This window comes from Miscanthus floridulus, chromosome 9 (genome assembly GCF_019320115.1).
Source record: "Miscanthus floridulus cultivar M001 chromosome 9, ASM1932011v1, whole genome shotgun sequence".
Classification (NCBI taxonomy): Eukaryota; Viridiplantae; Streptophyta; class Magnoliopsida; order Poales; family Poaceae; genus Miscanthus; species Miscanthus floridulus.
In genome coordinates, this window is record NC_089588.1 from 61714629 (window position 1) to 61741524 (window position 26896).

Genomic DNA, 26896 nt, shown 5'->3' on the forward strand with positions numbered 1-26896 from the left:
TGAGTCTACATACTCGAACCCTCTCCCCCTTTGGCGTCAAACACCAAAACCTAAGGGTCGGTCGGCGGGGCTGCAGCGGACGAGCCGGGCGCTGAGGTACGAGGGGCAAGCTGGAACTGGGCTCCATCATCATCTGACCCTGAGCTCTGTACAGACTGACCCTCTGTGGCTGGAAGTGTCTCTGAAGCGGTCTGGGTCTGAGCTGGGGCAGGTGCAGCCTGTGATGCTGCTGGTACATCTGTAGGATCTGATGATGCGACTGAGCTAGGAAGCCTCTGTGTCGTCACGACGACGGGAGCTGTAGTAGAAGGACCAGCGGCATGCATATGTGGCGGTCTGGGCATCCCTGTCAACTTGCTGAAAGATGCTCCAAGACTCCTGGAGACTGATGTGTCAGGCACAAATAGCGAGGCTAACTGGTCCGGTGTGAAGCCCGTCTAAAGTGGAGTGAACTGCGGGGCTACCACTGGTGAGGCTAACCACTGGGACACCTATACTGGAGGTGAAGCAAACTGAGCTGGAGGCTGTCCCTGACTCTGAAGCCCACAGGGCTATACTGCTAGAGTCATCATAGTGGTGGCAGGCTGAGCAAGCTGGGGTGAAAACTGTGGCTGTGGGGCCCCAAGAGCTGTCACTACATGCTGCATGAATCCCATGAGCTGCTGCTGCATAAGTAACTACTGCTGATGCATCTGCTACTGCTGCTGGCGCTGGAACTCGTCCTGATGAGCCTGAAACTATGCAAAGTTAGCAGCTGTCTCCTGAACCTGTCGTGCCTGATCCTGCTGCATTCGCTCAAGAATAGCAATCAAAGCGGGGTCCGTCTGCGGTGTAGGTGGAGCTGAGCTGGAACTGCCGGCCTCTGCATCGTGTCTGCATGGAGGCATCTGAGGGATAGGCCGATAGTCGTCATCCGAACTGTCACTGGACTCGGTCCCCTCCTGCTGTGCCTCAAGCTGCTCCTCCTTAGTAGTGGCTATGCCTCTGATAATCTCGTCCTGCTGAGCTGCTGACTCTGGTATATCTGGACGACATCGAGGCTAAGTGGGTGCCTGTAGTGTGGTGTGCCTGATCCTCTGTGCCATGTTATAAGCTGGAAACTCAGTGGTGGCACCCTTGTACTCTACAACCATCTTAGGGGTCCTAATTTGCACAGACTTGAGCATCAGGAAGGTGATCCAATATGCATATGGAAGCTATCTGCGACCCTTGAAGCCCTCAGCTATAGTATCCTCCATCTCTGATAGAAGGAGGTCCCAAATGTCGAACACGGTCTGCTGCATCAGGGCATTGAGGAGCCAAAGCTGTAGACGAGTCAGACCCTCTCTGTATCTCAACCTGGGAAGTAGTGTCCTTCTGATGATAGCCTCTAGCACACGAGCTGTAGGAGTAAGGTCACTGGGGTTCCTCCTCGACCCCTCACCAAAGGGCTCCTTGAAACAATGGCGCACAAGGTCTGTAGGGGGCACCAAACCACCATGAGGACGCCTGGGAGGCTCCTGCTATCCATAACATACCTCATGCAATCTGACAGGCTGCTCCTGCAGCCTTAGTATCTCTCTGGCCCTAAAACTCATCACCCTGTAGTCTCTGCCGTTGAATGCAAAGTGTATGAAGTTATGCTACGGGTCAACGTAGAGCGAAGCATAAAACTGCCGAACCCAAGATGGTACATACAGTCCAGTCCGACCAATCAGATCTATCAACCCTGGCAAATATGAGAAGTAAGGGCGGATATACTCTTCAGCTGCTGCTACAATAGCCTCAATACTGCAGACTCTCTGAGATCTGAACACTGCCCCACTGTTGAGATAAGCATTATAGGAATCCTCCTGCAGTGGCGTGTAGAAACCCTCTACTGCTCTCTCATCCCTCCTCGGAGGAAACCACACCTCAAACTCGACAAACCTCAGCTACCGAACCTACCGGGCCGTGGCAGCCCTCAAGTCAAGGTGTACCACTGGAGGCGGACCCTGTGGTCTAGGCGGTGGGCGTGAACTCCTGCACTGTGTAGCTAGCCTCGGTGGAACTGTAGCACTGGTACGACCAGAGCGGCGTAGCTGGGGTGCCTGCTCGGTCTCCTCGGCCTGCTGGCCCTCCTGAGTCTCCTGAGCTAGCTGAGTCTCTACTGGTGGGGGCTGCTGCTGTGGCTCCTGCTGGGACTCCTCCTGAGGTCGAGGCTCCTCAATAGCCAGTCGACGTCCTGCCATCATGACAGTCCCTGGTGGACCACCATGATGATGCTCAGCCTCCTAAACTACTGCCCTCTATACTGGTGTGAGCTGCGGATCTATAATGACAACACCACTGCGAGTGCCGCCTCTCTCGGCACGCTCTGCGGCCTCAGCGACTGCTGCAGCTCTCGCTGTCTCTGCGTCGGGGTACTTGCGCTTCTTAGATGTAACCTGCTTCGTCGCCTTGCCTTATGGTCCTACAGGCTGGCGAGGCGGGGGCCTCCAATTGTCATCTCCTGGACCACCACCAACGTTCTTGGTGCGAGCCATCTGATCTGACAAGAAGATGAACTGCCGCTGACTAAGATCAACTATCAAACTGACACTCCCGAGGCTTGGCCTCGATCCGTACTCGCAAGCTTGGCCCTGAGTTGTCTGACAACTGCCACAGGAACCACAACGGCACCGACTCGCTGCACGGTGGAAAAGATGGATATACAAGTAAATACGATATATCTAAAAGATACGAAAACCCTAGGAAGCAAGCAATGTAGGTACGAAATTGAGGCGACGGGCTTTCTACCTGACGAACCGGCGATCCGAGAGAAGAAGAGACGTGTCATGCGGGGGGAACCTCGGAACCGGCTAGGGTTAGGGTTGGCGAAGCACTGCGAAGAATTGGCTGGGGAACAGCGACAATGAGGCGAAGTTAGGGTTGCTGCACTGAAGCTAGGCAATTTGATGAATTGGCAGTAGGGCCTTACCGGCGCAGAGCGAGGACATCACTAGAGAAGACACGGGCACCGTGAAGGAAGGACGGCGTGGCGTTGTAGGCGTGGGGAGGCGCTACAGGGGGCGCTGTGGTGGCGCGCGGTGGCTTGGGCACGCGGGGAGGCACGGTGGCTAGTGAGGGCAGCACTGGCGATGTTGGCAGCGCGGGAGACTCTCAGGCGCGGAGGCGGCGGCTACGGCGATTACGGTTAGGCGCTGCTGTGGGATACGGCTGAGATCGAAAACACGGGTGGTTAAAAGGAGATCCCACGCGTAACGGACAAGGAAACAGGGAAAGAGTTCAGAAACCGCACGATCTCCATTGACCGGACGCTCCGGTGGTAGCGATCGGACGCTACCACCCAGCGTCCGGTCGATTCTAGAGAGGTCCAATTCCTCTAGAATCGCGACCGGACGCGTCCGGTGGTCCTTGACCGGACGCAGGCAGGGTCCGATCAACTCAGCTGTTTCTTCTTCAAACGATCGGACGCTGAGATGTCTTCTGACCGGACGCGGAAACGTAGAGTCCGGTCACTCCCTCAGCAGCAGTTCACCTCCTGTGAACTGACCGGACGCTGGACAATAGCGTCTGGTGCAGCGTCCGGTCACTCTTTTCCAGCAAATCTTCAATGTTCCTCGGCGCTGCCTGTTCCCAATCAAGTCCCAACAAGAATAAGATCCAAATAAACACCAATTGGGACTAATGTGAGTGACCTCTCTCAAACCCTCATATTTTTCAAAATATTTTGCCTTAGGCTATAATTCTTTTTAAGAAAATAGGCAATAAGAGGGCAAATGGAACAAAACGACAAAACAACATTCATGCATATGCAATACTTGTAAGTAAATCTAGTTGCTTGTCAAGTTTGATCCAAGGTTAAGCTTCTTCACATGCTTTTCGGCGGTTATCTTAACCATGTTAGACAAGCCCTATATGCATTGCCATGAATTAAACATGTTGTATATTACAGTGAATGCAGGGGACAACACAAGCTCATCTTTTAGTGAAGTTACTAAAATCAAGTACATTGAGCTCATTCCGCAATCTACAAAATGTAGCCTCATCTAGCGGTTTAGTGAAGATATCCGCTAATTGATCTTCGGTTCTTACACCTTCTAGTGATATATCATTTTTAGCAACATGATCTCTTAGAAAGTGATGACGGATATCTATGTGCTTGGTGCGAGAGTGTTGAACCGGGTTATTTGCAAGTTTTACCGCACTTTCATTATCGCACAAAAGAGGTACTTTATCTAGAACTACACCATAGTCTAGCAAAGTTTGTTTCATGTATAATATTTGTGCACAACAAGCACCCACGGCAATGTATTCCGCTTCGACAGTGGACAAAGCCACACTATTTTGTTTCTTGGAGGACCAAGACACAAGTGATCTACTAAGCAAATGGCACCCTCCGGATGTGCTTTTTCTATCAACTTTGCATCCGGCATAATCCAAATCGGAATAGCCAATTAGTTCAAATATAGCTCCTTTGGGATACCAAAGGCCAAAGCTTGGTGTGTGCTTAAGATACCTAAGGATTCTTTTTACGGCAATTAAATGTGTTTCCTTAGGATTAGCTTGAAATCTAGCACACATACACACACTAAATATGATGTCGGGCCTAGATGCGGTTAAATATAACAAGCTACCAATCATAGAATGGTAGAGAGTTTGATCAACCGGGTTACCTCCCTCATCTAGGTCGAGATGTCTATTGGTAGGCATTGGTGTCTTGATTGGCTTACATTCATCCATCTTGAATCTCTTGAGAAGATCTTTTGTGTATTTCTCTTGAGAGATGAAGATGCCTTCTTTCATTTGCTTGACTTGAAAACCAAGAAAGAATGTAAGCTCACCAATCATTGACATCTCGAACTCCTTCGACATCAATTCACCAAATTCTTTGCATGAGTCTTCATTTGATGATCCAAAGATGATATCATCAACATACACTTGACAAATGGAGATATGCTCATCAAGCTTCTTGGTGAATAGTGTAATGTCGACCTTCCCATTGGTAAAACCCTTCTCAATGAGGAAGTCCCGAAGCCGCTCATACCAAGCTCTTGGGGCTTGCTTAAGCCCATATAGCGCCTTGGACAACCTATAAACATGATTAGGATATCTAGGGTCTTCAAACCCGGGAGGTTGATCAACATAGACTAGTTCATTAATAAAGCCATTTAAAAATGCACTTTTCACATCCATTTGATATAGTTTCATTTCATGATGTGATGCATATGCAAGTAGGATACGGATGTCTTCTAATCTTGCAACCAGTGCAAAGGTCTCTCCAAAATTCAAACCTTAAACTTGAGAGAACCCCTTTGCGACTAGTCTTGCCTTGTTCCTCACAACAACACCTTGATCATCTTGCTTGTTGTGGAACACCCACTTTGTTCCAATGACTCTTGCACCTTTTGGTCGCTCTTCAAGAGTCCAAACTTCATTACGAGTGAAGTTGTTCAACTCTTCATGCATGGCATTGATCCAATCCGGATCTTTAAGAGCTTCTTCTACCTTGGTAGGCTCATAGCAAGAGACAAAAGAGTGATGAGCAATAAATGAAGTAAGTTTTTGAGATCGAGTCATTACACCCTTTGATGGACTCCCTATGATGAGATCTTGTGGATGATCTTGTAGGAGAGGTGTATTTCTTCTATTAACCACTTGAGGAGGAGGTTGTGGAGCATTGTAGGACACGTGGACGCCTAAGAGGGGGGGGGGTGAATTAGGCAACTTAAAATTCTAACTCCAAACTATGGCCTCTTTTTCTACCTCTAGCAAAACCTATGCAAAAGATAATCTATCTAGATGTGCAACTACGGTTTTGCTAGTGTGTTGCTATCTCTACCGCAAATGATAATAAAAAGATCAATGTAAATGCGGAAGCTTAAAGAGCAAGGTAGAGATATGCAAACTCCCGTCGACGACTCCGGTATTTTTACCGAGGTATCGAGAAGCGTGCAAGCTTCCCCCTAGTCCTCGTTGGAGCCCCTCGCAAGGAATCCCTTGCAAGGGCCAAGCTCCCGGTCGGGTAACTCCGTGGATAGCCTCGGTCCTTCCCCACGCGCAAGTGGGTCTCCGATGTGCCTTCCGGCAAGCCTCTCCCGGATGCTCCCCGCCGTCTTCACTATCAAGCTTTCGGCCGAAACGCCGCGGGCCTTGTTCCCTTCGGTACACGGTGGCGGCCGCACCACAAACGCGGTTGGTGCGATCTCGCAAGACTTCAAGCCCCTCCGATGTACAACTCTTGTGCTCGCAAGAATGGGGTGGCAAGAGGTATGCAAACCTCACTAAACACTAGGCATATACCTAGAGCAAGTGCATAAGCGGTGGTCTAATCAACATAAGCACTTCGCAAAGCACCTACGCTAATCACCTGATGAAACACTAAGCACTATGCAAGTGGAGATCACTAAAATGGTGTATCAACACCCTTGGTATGTTTCCTCAGCTCCACACACCTCAAATGGCCGGTTGGGGGTTGTATTTATAAGCCCCACTGAGAAAGTAGCCGTTGGGGTTGAACTCCCGCAATTCTGCTACTGACCGGACGCTGAATCGTCCTGACCAGATGCGTCCGGTCGTCCCGACCGTTGCAGCCACGAACTACCGATCGGACGCTGCCAGCGTCCGGTCGCCTGCCACCGGACGCGTTCGGTCGTAGTTTCGCGCGCCTGGAACCTCTCTGTACTCGATCGGACGCTGCGTGCCTGCGTCCGGTCGGTTGCTGCCAGCGTCCGGTCCTCGCGTCCGGTCGCGCTTCCAGCGTCCGGTCCAGCGTCCGGTCGCCTCTGCGAGCTCGTTTCTTCGCGATCTTGCGTATGGCTTGGTTCCAATCTTCATGCTTGGACTTTGCTTGATATCTTGGGTCTTTTCTTGTGCTCCTAAGGTCTTGCTTAAGGTGTTGATCATCGGATCATCACGTTGCCTTCGTCCAAGTCATGTCTTGCACCCTATTGGACTACAAAACAAACACTTGCAAATTCATTAGTCCAATTTGGTTGTGTTGGTCATCAAACACCAAAATCCAAAGTAAATGGGCCTAGGGTCCATTTTCCTTACAATCTCCCCCTTTTTGGTGATTGATGACAACACGACCAAAGCAAGCAAATAATAAATTTTTTGAAAATTAAAAACTACCTACTTGCTAGGATGCAATGCAAAGGGCAAGGTTATATGATTCTAGAAAGTCCTACTTAGATACTAATTGAAGACCTTCTTGCCCTTGCAAATGTCCCCATGTGGCATTATGGATTAAAGTCTTGCTTCTTATAAATTCTCCTCATTACTTAGACTAATCCATAATCAACTATCCTCCCTTTCTCGGACCATTACCATTTGTAGACATTAACTTAATGCTTGCCTTTGGTCCTCCAAATTCTCCCCCTTTGGCATCAAACACCGAAAAGGAAGACATTAGTAGCACAAGGGAGGGTCAAACTTTGTGATCCTTTGTATGTAGAATTAGATCAATCACAAAATTTGACTCTCACATTATATAGACTAAGCTCCCCCTAAATATACGCATACATATGATAGAAGGCAAAACATATGCATAATTGGCAAAATATTGCACAAAGGAGTTTAATCTATATAATGTATGGAGAAAGCATATAAATATCAAAATGGAGTCAACATGATGATACCAAATGAAGAACGATGCTTATCTCCGAGGACTCCATTTTCCTTGCAATGAGACTACTACACACGTGATAAACTTGAAAAAGGTGTTAGTCTCAAAGCGTCCATCTTATAGATGATCCTCCCCCTAAATTTGTGCATGCAAGCGCGGAATACTTGTAGTACTCATGCACATTGATTTTAGAATCAAAATACCATTTGAAGATGATATTTGGGAGAAAATTATCTACAATTTGGACTTTGGCACATATTAAATAAACAATTGTAAGACAAGCTATGTGCCTTGCTTCTAAACAATTTTAAACCATGTAGGTTTGCTCCAAGGGTTAAGAATTAAAACCGAGCAAGCCTACCATAAGATATACCTATTGTATGCATGGCAAGTGATTTAAACATGTAAAAGCAAACATAGGCATGGAAGATAACTAGAAGCTTAAAGATACCAATTGTAGGAAAATCTAATACCAAATGAAGTAAATGAAATCTAGTTACCTAACATGGGAAGGGGAATTTGGGTCCATAGTATTCACTGACCCACTTGGCAATGACTTTGTCCATCATGATGCACCCCATGAAATGCACCCATACTTTGCCAAGTCTCCAAATTCCCCGAAGCCCGACGGACTTCTCACTTCCCTTTCGGGATCCAAACCTTCTTGGTGCTCTTCATATTGGAGATGATTTCCTTTGGCACCCAAAAGCGTTTGACCCCTTTGTTGGCTTGCTTGTTCACCTTGATGGCCACCACCTTGTCATTTTTCTTCTTCTTCAAGAGATAAGGTGTGGAGGCCTTCTTGTCCACCTTGTTGGTGTAGGTGTTGGAGAGCTTGCTTGTTGGCTTTTTCTCTTGCTTCTTTGCTCCTCCCCCATTCTTCACCTTGCACTCATAGGACTTGTGGCCTTCTTTGTGACACACATAGCAAACCATGGTTTGTCCTTCATCAAGCTTCTTCACTCCCTTGACGGTGTTATCTTGATGAAGTTGGGTTTGCCTTGCCTTGCCTTTTACTTGGGTCAAGTCTTTGGTGAGGCGAGCTACTTCTTTCTTGAGATGCTCATTTTCCTTTTCAACCTCTTGTGTGCATGTATCTACAACAATTTTCTCAACACAAGCTTGGTTGCACAAAGGTGAGTCTAAACATAAATCTTTACAAGAAGTAGAGGCATCCTTTTTAGACATGTTAAGAATAGAGCTTTTCTTTTTAAATGCCTTGGTGAGGGTATTGTTAGCGGCTTCAAGATTAGCAACTTTATTAGTTAGCTCATCACAATGTTTGCACATGATTTCCATTTTAGCAAGCAAACTTTGATAATCATTTTGTGAGCTAGCTAACTTTTCTTTTAATTTTTCATTTTTCTTTATAAGTTGCTCATTATTGATTGTGCATTCATTTGTTGTTGCACTAGCCTTAAGTTGCTCAATTTTAGTAGATAGTTCAACATTGAGATTAGCAAAATTCTCATATTGTTCGAGCAAAGTTTTGTATGCTTCTTGTGAACTATCTACCTTTTCTTTTAAACTTTTGAGTTTATTTTGTTGACTAGTGCAAACTTTAGCATATTTAAGATTTTGTTGCACAATCTCATGATAAGAAGGCATATCATCATCACTATTGCTCTCACTAGAGGATGAGCTTTCGTTACCTCGTGCCATAAGACACACACGAGAAGAGCTTGATGATGAGTGCTTGCGCCCTCGCCTCTTGTGATGGTCTTCTTCACTTGAAGAATCATCCCATGATCTTATTGATGTGAGGGCTTTGTTCTTGTACGTCTTCTTCTTTATCTTGGGTGTGGGCTTGTTTGGACAAACTTCCACAAAGTGCCCCACCTCGCCACATCCATAGCATCCTCTCTTTCTTTGCTCGTTTCTTTGATTGGTGAAAACGAGGTCTTGGATTTGGATGGGCACACCCTTGACATTGAGCTTTTGAATCATCTTCTCCACCTTATTGATTAGTTTGATTGATTCTTCATCAAGGTCGGAGTCGGAGGAGGAAGATTGATCATCGTCACTTGAATCTTCTTCTTCATCATCATCATCATCATCATTATCTTCTTCTTCATCTTCACTTGAGGAGCTTGAGCTTGAGCTTGTCTCAACTTGCTTGCCCTTCATCTTTTTCTTCTTGCTACATGCGAGAGCTTTGCCTTTGCTTGATGAAGAAGCTTCTTCTTGACCCATCTTACGTGACATTTCAAATGCCACTAGCTTGCCAATCACTATGCCCGGGGTTATGTTGCTCAAGTCCTCCATGTTGTGAAGGATGGTGATGATGCTTGCATATTTCTTTTGTGGTAGCACGGAGATGATCTTCCTCACGATGTCCGCATCATCTAGCTTTAATAATCCTATTGAATGGAGATCATTGATAATTAGATTCAAACGAGAATACATATCACGAACAAGCTCATCATCATTCATAGCAAAGGAATCATAATTTTGCTTAGCTAGACAATGTTTTTGCTCACGGACATTACTTGTGCCGTCATGAAGCTCTTGGAGTTTTAACCAAATTTCATGTGCCGTATTTAAGGTAAATACTTGATTAAAAACATCCATGCTAAAAGATTCAAACAAGCAATTTTTAGCTCTAGCATTAAAATGCAATTCTTTTTCATCACTCTTCGTGGGGTTTTCAGGATTCTTAATGGGTTTCATCCCGTCGCGAGTGACTCTCCATACACCTAAATCAACCGCCTCAAGATGGCAAGCCATTCTAGCCTTATAATAGAGGAAGTTAGTGCCATTAAATTGAGGAGGCCTAGCGGTATCCATCCCAACCACTCAAAATAGCGTCAGCTCAACGGCGGTTAAGCCAAAGGTCCAAAATGAGCCAACCGGCTCTGATACCACTTGTAGGACACGTGGACGCCTAAGAGGGGGGGGGTGAATTAGGCAACTTAAAATTCTAACTCCAAACTATGGCCTCTTTTTCTACCTCTAGCAAAACCTATGCAAAAGATAATCTATCTAGATGTGCAACTACGGTTTTGCTAGTGTGTTGCTATCTCTACCGCAAATGATAATAAAAAGATCAATGTAAATGCGGAAGCTTAAAGAGCAAGGTAGAGATATGCAAACTCCCGTCGACGACTCCGGTATTTTTACCGAGGTATCGAGAAGCGCGCAAGCTTCCCCCTAGTCCTCGTTGGAGCCCCTCGCAAGGAATCCCTCGCAAGGGCCAAGCTCCCGGTCGGGTAACTCCGTGGATAGCCTCGGTCCTTCCCCACGCACAAGTGGGTCTCCGATGTGCCTTCCGGCAAGCCTCTCCCGGATGCTCCCCGCCGTCTTCACTATCAAGCTTTCGGCCAAAACGCCGCGGGCCTTGTTCCCTTCGGTACACGGTGGCGGCCGCACCACAAACGCGGTTGGTGCGATCTCGCAAGACTTCAAGCCCCTCTGATGTACAACTCTTGTGCTCGCAAGCACGGGGTGGCAAGAGGTATGCAAACCTCACTAAACACTAGGCATATACCTAGAGCAAGCGCATAAGCGGTGGTCTAATCAACATAAGCACTTCGCAAAGCACCTACGCTAATCACCTGATGAAACACTAAGCACTATGCAAGTGGAGATCACTAAAATGGTGTATCAACACCCTTGGTATGTTTCCTCAGCTCCACACACCTCAAATGGCCGGTTGGGGTTGAACTCCCACAATTCTGCTACTGACCGGACGCTGAATCGTCCTGACCGAACGCGTCCGGTCGTCCCGACCGTTGCAGCCACGAACTACCAATCGGATGCTGCCAGCGTCCGGTCGCCTGCCACCGGACGCGTCCGGTCGTAGTTTCGCGCGCCTGGAACCTCTCTGTACTCGATCGGACGCTGCGTGCCTACGTCCGGTCGGTTGCCGCCAGCGTCCGGTCCTCGCGTCCGGTCGCGCTTCCAGCGTCCGGTCCAGCGTCCGGTCGCCTCTGCGAGCTCGTTTCTTTGCGATCTTGCCTATGGCTTGGTTCCAATCTTCATGCTTGGACTTTGCTTGATATCTTGGGTCTTTTCTTGTGCTCCTAAGGTCTTGCTTAAGGTGTTGATCATCGGATCATCACGTTGCCTTCGTCCAAGTCATGTCTTGCACCCTATTAGACTACAAAACAAACACTTGCAAATTCATTAGTCCAATTTGGTTGTGTTGGTCATCAAACACCAAAATCCAAAGTAAATGGGCCTAGGGTCCATTTTTCTTACAAGCATCAACATCTTGTGCTTGTACCACCATTTGCTCATGGGAGATATGAGTATCTTCATTTTCTACTCTCCCATCTTTATCACCATCTTGTGGTACACTTGATGAAGAAGATTGATCAATGATTTGTACATCATCTTCATCATCTTTTGGCTTGATGTCTCCCACTGGAATATTCTTCATAGCCTCCCTCAATGGTTCATCACCTACATCATCAAGATTCTCATGTGCTCCTTGGGAGCCGTTAGATTCATCAAATTCCACATCATATGTTTCTTCAACCAAGCCAGTGGCATGATTAAATACTCTATATGCTTTGGACTTTGATGAGTAACCAACAAGAAAACCAATATCACAACGTCTTTGAAACTTCCCTAGGTGTTGTCGCTTCTTGTAGATGTAGCATTTGCAACCAAACACCCTAAAGAAGGAGACATCCGGCTTCTTCCCATTGAGCAACTCATAAGGTGTCTTGCCAAGGAACTTTTGAAGGAATAGGCGGTTTGATGCATAGCATGCGGTGTTGATTGCTTCCGCCCATAGAGCTTCGAGGATGTTGTACTCATCTAGCATTGTCCTTGCAAGAGTGATCAAAGTCTAGTTCTTCCTCTCAACTACACCATTTTGTTGAGGAGTATAAATTGCGGAAACTTCATGCTTGATCCCAACTTCATCACAATAAGCTTCAATGTTTGTGTTGTCAAACTCTTTGCCATTATCACTTCTAATTTTCTTGAGCTTCACTTCAAATTCATTTTGTGCTCTCTTGGCAAACTTCTTGAAGCAAGATGCAACTTTGGATTTGTCATGAAGGAAGAACACCCATGTATACCTTGAATAATCATCCACTATCACAAGACAATAAAAATTTCCTCCCAAACTCTTGTATGTTGTTGGTCCAAATAAATCCATGTGGAGGAGTTCTAGCACTCTTGTGGTTGACATGAAAGCTTTTGTCGGATGGGTATTTGCAACTTGCTTGCCGGCTTGACATGCACTACAAAGCTTGTCCTTCTCAAACTTCACATCCTTCAACCCTCTCACCAAATCATTCTTCATTAGTTTCTTGAGTGAACTCATACCAACATGAGCAAGTCTTCTATGCCATAGCCACCCAAGTGTTGTTTTGGTGAATAGGCAAGTCTTTAAGTTTGCATCTTCGAAGGTGAAGTCCACTAGATATAAGTTGTTGTATCTAAATCCATTGAATATCACTTGATTATCATCCACCTTGGATACAACAACCTCCTTCTCGGTGAACAAGCATTGGAAGCCAAGATCACACAATTGTCCAACGGATAGCAAATTGAAACTCAATGAAGCAACATAAAGCACATTGGAGATGGAATGATCATTTGATATTGTCACTTTGCCCAATCCTTTAACCTTGCCCTTTGAGTTATCTCCAAATGTTATTTTCTCTTGTCCATCTACCTCTTCATCTAGTGAGGTGAACATACGAGGATCACCAGTCATATGTTGAGTGCAACCACTATCAATAACCCAATGACTTCCACCGGTCTTGTAGTTCACCTACACATAAGAGATTCAAGCTTTAGGAATCCAAACTTGTTGAGGGCCCTTCACCTTCTCAACAAGTGACTTAGCCACCCAAATCTTCTTAGGCCTATTCTTGTTAGGGGGTCCTAAGAACATGACTTTCATCTTTCCACTAGAGTCCTTTCTAAGCATGTAGTGAGCATTGAAGGCAAAGGGTCTAGCATGCTTGGGCAAGGGTTGTGGCGGTGGAGTTTGGCACTCATGAGCAAAATGGCCTTCTTGTCCACACTCAAAATATCTCTTTGGCTTTGGCTTTGGCTTTGATTGTTGTTGTTGAACTTGAGCCTTCTTCTTCTCTACACTTGCCACATATCCAATGCCACTTCTATCCATCTTCATGACGGTGTTCATGAGTAGCTCACTTTGGAGGTGCTTGCCTCTAGCAAACTTGCTCAACCCAATCTTGAGATGCTCTTTCTCCAACTTGAGCTTCTTATTTTCTTCCTTTAGAGCATCATCTTTCTTCTCTTCCTTGAGCTTCTTGTTTTCTTCTTTGAGCTTCTCATTCTCAAGGATCAACTCTTTGTCATGATCAAGAGTCTCTAGCACAATGGTGTTGTGGCTTTTCATTTCTTCAAGATCTTTCATGAGCTTTTCATTTGTGTTCTTGAGCTTGGCATATTCATCATAGTCATTGCACTCAACCACTTGCTTGCCTTTGCCACTAGATCCTTGCTCAATGCTCTCATCAATCAAATCATCACATGATGTAGCTATATCAATCTTAACAACATGGTTAGTAGCATCATTTGGCTCATTTGGTAAAAATTCTTGAGTAATAACAAGAGTATCGTAATTAATCTTTAGAGTTGTATATTCATCTTTTAGCTTGTTGTGGCTAGTGATGAGCTCATTGTGCACCCACTCAAGTTTGTCATGTTTATCTTTAAGTTCTTTCTTAGAAGATTTTAGCTCCTTGAGTTTGGATGTTATAGCATCATTTGTTTCTTTGAGCTCAACATTAGCCTTATCCATTGTATCACATTTTGCTAAAAGTGAATCATTCTTAGCATCTAGTTTTTCAATTTTAGCTCCTATCTTTCTAATGATCTTAGTATATTTTCTTAGTATTTTAACAAGATCATCATAAGAAGGTGAGTCATCATCATCACTATTGCTATCACTATCATCATCACTAGCATGCTCATCATCACTACTATCATCATTATTAGTTACCTTGCGTTCACCCTTGGCCATAAGGCATAGGTGTGTAGAGGATGATAGCGATGGTGGCGGTGAAGATGGAAGATCAATAGCAATGGCAGCCACCTTCTCATTGTCACTATCATCATTGGATGATCCACTAGATGAATCAATGTCCGTAAGCCAATCACCGACGATGTAGGCCTTTCCACTCTTCTTCTTCTTGTGGAATTCCCTCTTCTTGCCATCTCTTTTCTTGTATGGCTTGTTCTTCTTCTTCTCATCTTCTTCTTCATTGCTTGAGTCATCTTTCTTGCCCTTGTACTTGTTCTTGTACTTGTCTTTCTTGGGCTTTGTGCATTGATGCGCTAGATGACCAAGCTCACCACAATTGAAGCAATCCATTTCGGAGATTGGCTTCCTTCTTGAGTTAGTGAAGAACTTCTTCTTCTTGCCATCAAACTTGATGCCATTCTTGTTTAGCTTCTTTAGCATCTTGGCGGTCTTCTTTACCATGAGAGCAAGGCTTTCATCATCATCTTCTTCATCACTTGAGCTCTCATACTCAAGTCTTGCTTTGCCCTTCTCTTGGCTAGCTTTGAGTGCTAAGTCTTTTTCTTTCTTCTTTGTAGAGGATGAACCATCTTGAGGTGTGATGTACATGTACATCTCATGAGCATTGATCTTTCCCAAGATTTGTGTCGGTGTAGTGGTGGAAAGATCACCTTGGTGTAGCACGGTCACAATATGGCCATATTTGTCAATGGAGAGGACACTCAAGATCTTTCTCACAACGTCGGATGGTGACATTTGAGTAAGTCCAAGCCCATTGACTTCCTCTACAAGAATATTCAAACGTGAATACATCTCATTAGCACATTCTTTGGGAAGCATCTCAAATGAATTTAGCTTTTTAATCACAAGATGATAGCGTTCCTCACGCTCACTCTTGGTTCCCTCATGGAGCGCACAAACATCCGACCATAGTGCATGGGCGTCTTTGTGGTTCCTTACACGGTTGAACACATCTTTGCAAAGGCCTCTAAAGATGGTGTTGCGAGCCTTTGCATTCCATTTTTCATAGTTCAATTCATCGCCTTGAAGTTGTGCGGGATTCCTAGGTCTTGGGAACCCATGAGAGGCGGCTCTAAGTATTCCTACGTCTAGAGCTTCTAGGTATGCCTCCATGCGAATTTTCCAATATGGAAAATCATCCCCCTCGAAGATAGGAGGAGGTCCATCCCCGTGAGACATCTTGCTCTAAGCGGTTAAACTTAAAAACGTGAGCACAAGGCTCTGATACCAATTGAAAGGATCAAGATACCCAAGAGGGGGGGGTGAATTGGGCTAATTCTAAATTTTCTTGCAATAATTAAATCCTACGGTTAGCCCAATGAACCCCTTGTGCCTAGAAAAGTGTTTCTATTAATCTAACGCACAATGGACCTACAACCTATGTTCTAAACTTACTCTAGCATGGCAATTCTATGAATGTAAAGACAAGTATTGAATTGCTCAAAGTAAATGCTCAAAGTAAATGCTCAAAGTAAATGGAGAGAGAGAGGAACGCGGCGATGTTTTGCCAAGGTATCGGAGAGTTGCCACTCCCCACTAGTCCTCGTTGGAGCACCCGCGCAAGGGTGTAGCTCCCCCTTGATCCGCGCAAGGATCAAGTGCTCTCTACGGGTTGATTCTTCGACACTCCGTCGCGGCGAATCACCCAAAACCACTCACAACTTGAGTTGGGTCACCCACAAGCTCCGCCGGGTGATCACCAAGCTCCCAATCACCACCAAGCCGTCTAGGTGATGGCGATCACCAAGAGTAACAAGCACGAACTCTCACTTGACCACTCGAAGCCTAATGAGAACGGTGGATGCACACTTTGCTACTCGTGATTCACTAATGAGGCTACTCTTCTTGGATTCACGAATCTCAATCACCTCACTAGGACCTTGCTCTTCTTGGCACTCACAAACGTGTTTCTCAGCTGTTGGAATGAGCAAAAGTGACTCCACACACGAGTGGAGCTTCTATTTATAAGGCAGCCTGAAAAACGAACCGTTATGAGCTTCTGCGGGGTGACCGGACGCTCCGGTCAGTTCAACCCATGGACCAGTGTTTAAGTGATGACCGTCCGGTCGCATTTCTCCTTCACTGGATGCTTACTACTCGACCGGACGCTGAACCCCCAGGATCCGGTCAGCACTGACCGGACACGTCCGGACGTAGATTCTCTTCTCTGGAACCTTACTGGAGTCGACCGGACGCTGGCCCTCAGCGTCCGGTCACATGACCTCCAGCGTCCGGTCACACCAGACTGGTTCACCTCAGTCAAATGAACTGACTGGACCCTGCAGCCAGCGTCTGGTGGCACCGGAGCCAGCGTCCGGTCAGTGTTTGACCCTCCATTCACTTCCAACTCTCGATCAATTGTGAATGAAGTTTGCTCCATAGGATCAAAGGGCTTTGTAGGAGCTACCTAGTGCTAGAATTATCAAGTGTGCACCACACCTAACTCAATAGACTCACCTAGGTCAAGCTACCCGTCCATACCCCCCTCAATAGTACGGCCAAAGGAAAAACAAAGTCCTAAACTACTCTAAGTGTCACTCCAACTCCAATCGACACTTAGAACTAGTCATCCTTAACCTTGTCGTCCATCCTTTGAAAACCGAAACGATTTCCATCGTAGGGGCATGACATCCATGATCGCCCAATCGATCTCCATTACCATGACCTAACTTATTTGTCTCTACAAAACACACGTTAGTCATAGTAGTCTTATATTGTCATTAATTGCCGAAATCCAATCTAGGGGCCTAGATGCTTTCAAAGCAAGTAGGGCAAAAGATGGTATGCACATTGACTCAATAGTTTTGGGCCAATTTGAAAGCACAAAAGCATGCTAACCTGCAAGTCTTCGCATGGCCTCCTCCACGGCGCCTCCTTCGTCGTGGGCAATATATACTGGATAAAATACTCGTGGCTTGCCAACTCGCTCGACTCGTGGCCGGCTCAGCTCGGCTCGTTGTAACTTTTTTTCACGAGTTGAGCTGTAAGTCTAGCTCGCTATTTTAATGAGCCAGCTCGCGAGCTGCTCACGAGCTGAGGCCTATCAGCCCACGACCATGAATCTAGAAGATGATGATGCTGACCTAGAAGTATACACCTATTCTATTGGTATGCAATCCTTATTTTCAGCTGTTTTATATAAATTTTAATTTTATAATTGTTGTGGTACTTAAATGTTGATTTTATGGATTGTTTTCCCGGAAGAAGATGACGATGCTGACATTGAATATGTGGACTTTCCTAAGTTTGTGGTGGCAAGCAACTAGTTAGTATGCTGGAACTGCATGATCATAGATGGACCAGCTATGTTGCATGGTTGAAACTTTTGATGAATCTGATATGTATTAATCGTGTATGGTTGCATAATGGTGGACGTCATCTTCTGAAATTAATGTAGCATAAACATTATAAACATGTGTGTCCTATTTTTTGTAGTAGCTCGCGAGCTAAACGGGCTAGCTCGAGCTCGATAACGAACCGAGCTGAGCTACCCCTCTAGCTCGTAATATTAATGAGCCTAGCTCGATACCCCACCCTATATATACGGGACCGATGACCTGAAGCAACTTGCATGTATGTCATCCTCAGGCAACCAAATTCAAAGTTTCAAATCCAAGTGTGGGCATGGCTGGAAATAAAAAGCTAGAAACTCAACCGACCTCGAACTGGAAGAATCTCCAACTGAGACATCTCCTTGCCGTGTGGTGGCCGAGGTTGTGCTCGCTCCACAGGCCGTAGTTGCAGAGGAGGCTGGAGCCGTCAGTAGCAGTAGCGTCCTTTTGAAAACTCCGAACTCTGAAAGTCAGCAGGCAAACAACAGTGCAGGGACTGCAGGTCGCCGGAGCCGCCCGTTGTGGCCGCTCCTTGCTCACCGCCCGCCGCGGCCGCCCCTTGCCCGCCGCTTGCCGTGGGCGCCCGCCAAAGCTGCCCGCCGTGGCCGCCTGCCGATTCGCCGAAGCAGCTGCCCGCGACGGCCACCCGTTCCACCCGTTGTGCTCGCTCCAGGCCGTAGTTGCAGCCTCCGATCAAGTGGTGACGGCGCCGCCGTTGAGGGCGCCGCGATCATGGCGCGGGGGCTTTGGAGTTTGGACTGCGATCGGCGCGGTGCCGATGATGTGGCTACGGCCGCGATTCTGCCCTTTGTGTCAGAGGCAGTGCTCGCTCGAGGCCCGGTGCCGGCTACGTGGGTACGGTAGCGATTCTCGTCGGCTACGTGGGTACGGCAGCGATTCTTGGCGGAGGCAGCAGCTACGCTTGCAGGCGGGCTCGTTCGCGGCTGGCCGCTAACCCGCATTGCTCGCCGCAAAGTTTGTTAGCGGGCTTGCGGCCAGCCACTAAGCTATAAACTTTGCGGACAAATTTTCCACGGACATAACAGACTATGCTGCAAAACCCGCGAGACCCGCTACACTACAATGGAGGCTACGTGTACACTATCTCTCTGCGCGTACAGTATCTACACATATCCTATAAGAATTTGGAACCTGCGAGCTAAATTTTCATATCCACTTAATCGACGAGCAAGGATGATACAACTTTGCACTGATCATTTTAATTTTCATATCCCGGCTATATATATGTTGTACGTTCTCAAATATAACAACATCAAGAAATACAGGTACAGAAACAAAGACACATATCCTGTAACAAAAGTTATTGTTACTAAACAAAGACATGACGTATGGATGCCACTCTGCAACTCTCCATTGACTGAAACATCCAATCACCATGGATTCATGGCCATTTCAATAACTGAAGCTTTTTTCCGGTCACTGCTTAATTTAGTCCGTCTTCATGGTCTTCTGAACTGATGAAAGATACATATACACACAACTCCCTTTCAATCTGCCGATTCTTGACTTGATGCGTTCTATTGAACAAATGTTCAGTATAAGTTGCAAACAACTTCCGTAGCATGTCTGTGAGCTGTAGCAACAATGATTACCAGAGCTGAACAAGAGTCCAAGCAATGATCTGAAACCTTAATCATCAAACAACCATTCCATCAACTAGACAAGGCCATCAGAACCTCCATGGGAGATTGGACGAGCTGAGAGCAGTCATCACATCGACGCAGAGGTGAGAATAGAGCTGAGGACCAAAGGAGGGTGACTCCCGACGATGACGGAGAGGCGAGAATAGAGCCTTGCAGGTTCTTGCAGATTCTTGTGGGAGGACGGAGGAGGAGGACGACGGGCTGATGGCAACCACGGAGGAGGGTGACAGCGGTAGCTGTATGGTTCTTTCAGGGGATGCGACTCTTCACTCTTGCGAGGCTTCTCGCTCGCCCAACGGGCTTGGAGGGTTGGAAGTCTTTGGGCCACGAAAAAATTGCAGCTGGTCCATAACAGCCATGAAGCCAAGTTTTGCAGAGTGAGCAGGCGGGTTACGTTAACAACCCGCCCCGCCTGCAATCGTAGCAGCAGCCGACCAAGTGTTGAGGGCGCGGAGATCGTGGCGGCTCGGGGGGCTGTGGCGTGCGAGTGGCGGTACGCTCAACACCTGTGGGCGGTGAGCAGGGCACGGAGATCGTGGCGGTGAGCAGGGCGCCGTCGCCTTCCTTCCTGTGGGCAGTGAGCAGGGCGCGGAGATCGTGGCGGTGAGCTGGGCGCCCTCGCCTGTTTCCTTTTTTTCTTCGACGGTACCACGTTACGGTGCTTTCTTTCTTTTTCCCCCCGGCGATACCAGGTTTCGAACGCGAATTGTGCGTTGAACGCGACGCAAAAGCCTCTGCGGCGCCGTGTTGAAGCCTCATGATCGCTGTTGATAGGAAGAACCATGGCTGTTGGACTGCGTTGAAGCATCGAGGGGTGTGTTTTAGCCCTTGATTTTAATGAAGACAATTTTCTAAGTGCAATAGGGTTGATATACAGTGTTTGGGCCCGGGGGACGTTTTTTTAGGTGTACCTAAAGATAGTTTTGAGTGTTACAGTATAGTAGAGATGCATCATTGAGACCTCCCCTCTTTTGCTCAAAAAAAAAAATTGACACCTCTCCTCTGCAGAATTCAATTATCCGTTGACACTTACAATATATATGTGATTTCCTTTTTTTAATTTTTTGCAAGTGAGCAAGGCACCTCAATTAATTCCTCCTTGCTCGTGCAGATCCCTTCTTAATTGCATTCTGAAGTGTTTATCCTTTTGCGACCTTGCTTTGTAAAATTCCCATGGGGCAGATCCAAGCTCTCTACTACCTAACTATGACAGGTTTTTCAACTAAAGCCCACAATCAACATTTCTTTTTTCAACTAATTAGCAGGTTCTTTTAATTGGCAAAACTAGTTTCGGGTCATAACATTACGTAAAAATCATGGTCTCATATATCATATATCCTCAGTCCGTCTTACAACTTAAATTTTTTGTTGAATTTGAAAACGCCCCTGAGCTTTATAATACCAAAAAAATGCACATTTTAACTTTCAAAACACCCTCACCCCTATCATTTAGAGTGGTTTTAAAGATGGTTTTACTAACGTAGCAGTGGAGCCACATGTCAGGGGTCTCTCTTATATAAAAGTTCATAATTTTTTCATATGAAGTTGGATGAAAGCAAATTTTATCTGAAGCTTGTAAAGCTCAGTGCGGTCATCAACATTTTAGCTGATAATTTTTTATTTGAGATATTTTAGATGCCCAAATATTCTTTAAATTATCAAGTTTCGAAATCCAGATTTTAGAATTTTTCAAATGACCTCACATGCTGACGTGCTCTATACCAGAGTTTTATCCCTTAACGTGGTCTATAGTTTTGCAGTGGACAACTTTTTTTATTTGAGATTACTGGAGGCCAAATATTTGTTTTAAGTTGGCATCATAGGTGGTTTTGCTAATGTGGAGCCACATGTCAGGTGATCTCTCTTATATAAAATTTCATTATTTTTTATATGAAGTTAAATGAAAATAATCTTTACACGAAAATTGTTGAGCTCAACGTGGTTGTGAAATTGTACCTAATAACTTTTTTATTTGATACAGTTTAGATGTCCAAATATTCTTTTTCAATTATCAGGTTTTGAAATCAAAATTTTAAAGTTTTCAAATTACTTTAGTTGCTGACATGCTATATACCGAAATTTTAGCCATTAATGTGATCTACAATTTGCAGTGAACAACTATTTATTTGAAATCATTTTGAGGCCAAATACTCGTTTTAAGTTATTAGATTCTGAATTCAAAATTTTGAATTTTTTAAATGGCCTCAAATGTAGACATTGTCTATACCAAACTTGTACCTCTTCACACAATGTACAACTTCGTATTTGATAACTTCTTTATTTGTGAGCATTTGGAGGCCCAAATATTCATTTTGACCTTAGATTTTGAAATTTATTTTTTTAAATAACAGTTGATGGAGAAATGACCTACAACAAAAGTTGTGCTCTGAAAGATCTAAAAATTTTCAGTTTTTTTTAGAATTACATAGTACAACGTAGACACCCACAACACGCATGCACACTCACCCCCTATGAACACACGTATGTAAACCCTACCTCTATGAGCACCGTCGAAGGACTGAGCTAGCAGATCTTGAAATTCACGAAGTCACCAGGTGCCTTGATTTTTTTAGTCAGTTGATTTTGCAGCGGACAACTTTTTGTTTGGCATGTTCAAAACCGTGGTCGCCGGCGTGGTCGCCGGACTGTCCGGAATGTGCAACGACTTTTGCGCATATTTCGATTTTAACTCTTTCTTTGCTGGTCTTCACGTCATTTCTTCTGTTGCATCCCTATTAGAACATGTCTAACACACCTTAACATACATTTTAGTCATGGTGCTTGTGTTTTCACCTCAATCACCAAAACCGAACATATATGATCTTGCATAGAATACATGATCTTTACAATAGGCGAAGGCTGTGGATAAGCAAGTGATGTTTCGATTTTAACTTATTAGAAGCACAGTTCTAGCAGTTTCAAAAGGCACTGCCTTCACAATTTGGAATTGCAAGAGTAAGTGCTTTGTTGCAATGCATGCAATATCATCAGTGAAAATTGATGAAATCTGAGAAGAGCATATGGTGGGGAGAAATGCTTCTTCACCCGACCCTGATGCTAGAGGTACTGATCCCGACAAGCGGCAAGGAAGCACAGTGACTGCAGTCTAGTGCATTTGCTCCAAGTTCTAACAGTAGGAAACTGCTAAATTTTGGTCTAAAGAGCTGTGACTGATTAATTATGATGTTGGCACATAGCTAGGCAGAGGTTGACCACCATACCGCGCATCACTAAAAGAAATTACTAGGGCGCACTATACCAAAATCAAATCTGAAAATGGACTAAAAGATCAACAAATATGATTTTAAGCTGAGTGAAAGAATAAAATAGGGTACCGGTAGAGAAAATAAAAAACAATTCGATAATAATTTCACCTGACCAATTCTTGTTATATATATATATATATATATATATATATATATATATATATATATATTACTTTCAAACTTTTTTGGGCAAACAGTTTGACAATATATATATGTATTTCCCCAGCTAGCATCATTTTCTAGCTGTGCCCCTCATTATTACCAAGCCAATTTAGTGAGATGGAAGAAAATATTTAGTAGTGGATTGTTTTCCCCGGAAAGTAAAATTTGCTAACACATGGCCACACTAGTGCTAATATATTCGATCTCTTCCATGTAAGCGTGCATATGATATGATCGATCGAGAACGAAGTAGTACACTTATTAAGGTGCCCTGGCCTGAGAGGTATCCCATTTTCAATTGTAATGTAATGCAGCATCTTTTAAATTTCTGAGGGTGTATATCAGTCTCTATCCCTGGCCTACAATTGCAAATTAAAAACAAAAGAAAATCAAGAAGAGAAAAAGAACCTTTGCGTGAGTAATACCTGCATCTAGCTACCAAATCACGCTTATTTAATTTATCTCTTAAACATCTAAAGACTTAATGTACAAATTAATAAAATCTAGGGATCGATTTTCTTGCTTAGTTTGCACGGTGCATGGATGCTTGAAGTGATTTTGGACGGTTCATTCAGTGAAACATGTTGTGGCTACTACTGCTGAAGGTTGATCCCATGCCAGAGTAGATCTGCATCTGGGTGAGAATGTGCTCGAAGTTGTCATTAGACTTCTCAATGGGGTGTGTATGGGTGCCCTCGTACGTGGTCACCACCACGCCCTCATCCCTTGACAGCCGCTGCACCTGCTTCTTCACGTTGCACCCTTGGTGAGTGCATCTGTAGTAGCTTCTGCATCCATAAATGCGTGCCAAAAGAATAAGAATTAGTTCACTCTCCGGGTGCATGAATCAAGAAAGTAATAGCAAAACAAAGTGAAAATGTGCACGAAAGAGATATATGCCTGTATATCCATGCATGTATGTACAAACGGATGCACACAAAAGCTGAACATGTTTGGCTTGTATATGTGTATCAAGCTTCTTTATTGTTGCTTGACTAAGTATGTCAACCTATATATTCAGTGGAAGCATGCACTCATTTCTCTCTAAGAAGAATGTATAAGTTATCTGCCATTTCAAGTTGTGGTGAGGTCTAATGTCTTCATTTAGAAGAGTGCACTGTTCATTAATTGCTGCTCCTTAATTGGTCTTGTTCTCATTATATTGTTGGACGTAGAAATAAGATAGAGGAATGTATTATTTGCATGCCTAATTCTGTGAATGCAATAAAAGGGGTCCCTTTTTCTTATTACAATCAGCATTGATCTGTGTGATATTAAGTGTTTCTATATATTTCTATTTCTATAGGAGTTTGAGTTGAAAATGGATATACTGAGGGTTCTAGAGTTGTGTAGATATATAATCCGCTGAAGCACGATGACTATTTTTTTAAGAAAATTTTATATATACTATACCTCATCACTAATAGTTATTATTTTTGTTCTTTTATTTAAAGAATGACAAATTTAATGTGGGATTTACGAATTTGCAGTATATATATCCTTTCCCCAAATTCATATATATACCACATATCAATGTTACTTTGGCATGATAAAGGCTTATTATGTCTTACAAATGCAAAATCTTAAATGCCTCCATAGTTGCATGGTCAGTTTTAATCTTATCTATGTTCATCATGAAAAAAAACTCCAATCAGCAGCCAATATAAGTGATGAATAACAATTTAGAAGCGTAATACTATATGTGCTTGCATGCATCAGATTTTGTTCATGACGTAATTACTGTTTGGTTCTCTCAGACTCTCAGTTAGTGTTTTGGTAGCCAGCATAGATGGTTGGCAGAGACATGAACAAGTGAAACGTAAGTATTACATCTGTGGTCCTTGATGCAAATATGATGTGTAGGGATATGTGTGCAGTTCTTGCTTAACGTGTCTAGGTATAGAGTATATATGGCTATATGATTGTCATGGCAAACTTTTTCGTAGAAGAAGAAGAGGAGTCGAGCAAGGATAGAAAAAAAAATCATAGACCCATGTCGATGAAGAAGCCTTAATTTTAGAAGAAGGAAGGCATCAAGTGCTTTTGGAGTGGCAAATTAAAGGTCCTTTTGATCTTGTAAATTTTAAAAGAGAAAACGCTAATGTCCTACATAGTTGCATTTTTTTAGACACAGTGGTCGAATAAATTTAATTTTGGCCATTTCTCTTTACTCCATATATGTAGTTATTTTTCTGTGTCAAATTTACTCGTCTAATAAATTATTTGAAGTCTTTGGAGTGTTCAAGCACCTCCAGCAACAGTTGATGCTGAATCTGTGAACTTTATGGCCCAAAAATTGGAAAAAAGAAGGGTGCCCTTATCCTTTGGATGCCCAAAGAAACCACTTTTGTCGTTCTCTGAAGCATATAAAAGATAGCGACGGAATAGTTAGCTTGAGCTAGTAGCTAATGAAGTATCGATAAATCCAAGATCGAAATTAATAGAATATATGCTGCGGTTAACCGGTGGGTGGACGAAATAACTTCCGGTCAAATTCTATCGCCATCGGGCTCCTATTTATTGAATGAAACTAGGAGTCGTTTTCATCTAGATGATGAGGACGTTGGATGAGAGATGAGACGTGTCCTTATCCTATGTATGTATGCGCGTGTTTAGTTCCCACCCTAAATTCCCAAAAAGTGCTACAGTAGCCATCACATCGAATCTTGCGATACATGCATGGAGCATTAAATATAGACGAAAAAAAACTAATTGCACAGTTTGGTTGGAAATTACGAGACGAACGTTTTGAGTCTAATTAGTCCATAATTAAACACTATTTATCAAATAAAAACGAAAATACTACAGTAACTAAATTTCTAACTTTCATCCAACTAAACACAGCCTATGTAAGCAACCACTAGCAGAGCTTGGAAGATTCGTTGGGACTCCATCTCATCTCACCTACTTTCTGCGGCCCAACCCTACTATTAACACTTTTAAAAACAAGGAATCGCATCACACCAAATTAAACCAGTAATCGAAATAAATCCCCAAGCAGCAACAGAAAATCAAAATCGCAGGCTGATCGATCGATCGACCACAAAAATGGATCGGCATGCATACATAGTAGTCGTTGATGAGAAACACCAAACATTTTGATTGTACTATATATGAGGATCGGAAGAATTTGATTATTGACTGTACCATCTATGAATTGTGCACCAAATACGTACTAACCTTGGGAACTTGTTGTTCTTGACGGCCTTCTGGCCGTACTTCCTCCACCGGTAGCCGTCGTCGAGGATGTCGACCTGGCTGCGCGTCTGGAAGGCGTACCGTGGCCGGCGCTCCTTCTTGTCCCCCTTCCTCCTGGCCGCCGGCCTGTCCACCTCGCCGGCTGCAGCTGACGACTCCCCACGGCCACTATCGGCTGCTACTGGTGCACCACCATCCTTGGAGTCGTTGTTGGACAGCTCCGCGAAGAAGGACGACGACGATCGGCCGCCATGCCCGCTGTGCTGGCCTCGTTCATGGTCGTGCAAGCCGCCACCGCTGGTTCCGGTTCCAGCAGTTGCCATGAAGTTGTAGGAGTTGGGAGTGGCAGATGAGGGCTGCGCATGCGTCGTCGCCCCAAAGAGCATGTGATAATTCTCCATGGCTCAGTTGCTGGCTAGTTTGCGCCGCCGTGCCGGGCGCGCGGAAACTAGCTAGAGAGCTTGTGAGGCAGGGAGGGAGGGAGGGAGGGAGAGGGGAGGCTGAAAGAGTTTTACAAGCTACAACCAGGGTTATATAGAGGGTGGTTAGTATAATGGTAATGCTAACCTGCCGGGGCGTTTGCTACTTTATTTCTGGCTCACATGCACCCTTCACATTGACCAGCCTGTAGACTAGTAAAGGCAGCTTCCTGTGCTCTGCACATTCCACACAAATCAGACACATGCGTCATGAGATGGAGACTTGTGAGA

At 44.7% G+C, this 26896-nt stretch overlaps 1 protein-coding gene across 1 annotated transcript; it reads right to left on the reverse strand.

The window, feature by feature from the left end:
• Nucleotides 1-23420: 23420 nt before the first annotated feature.
• Nucleotides 23421-26665, reverse strand: LOC136482031 (probable WRKY transcription factor 75). The gene is made up of 2 exons (XM_066479285.1): nucleotides 26169-26665; nucleotides 23421-23776 (listed from the first exon to the last, which is right to left on the reverse strand). Exons 1-2 carry the CDS (start codon nucleotides 26585-26587, stop codon nucleotides 23560-23562), a joined length of 636 nt encoding a protein of 211 aa, XP_066335382.1. The 5' UTR covers nucleotides 26588-26665; the 3' UTR covers nucleotides 23421-23559.
• Between the last annotated feature and the right edge of the window lie 231 nt (nucleotides 26666-26896).

What these genes read in the sequence shown, in the direction of transcription:
- LOC136482031 (XM_066479285.1), bottom strand. Translation starts at nt 26,587, where the DNA reads ATGGAGAATTATCACATGCTCTTTGGGGCGACGACGCATGCGCAGCCC. An exon ending in AAGAACAACAAGTTCCCAAG is followed by an intron (nt 23,777 to 26,168) that starts GTTAGTACGTAT and finishes TTATGGATGCAG; the next exon opens with AAGCTACTACAGATGCACTC.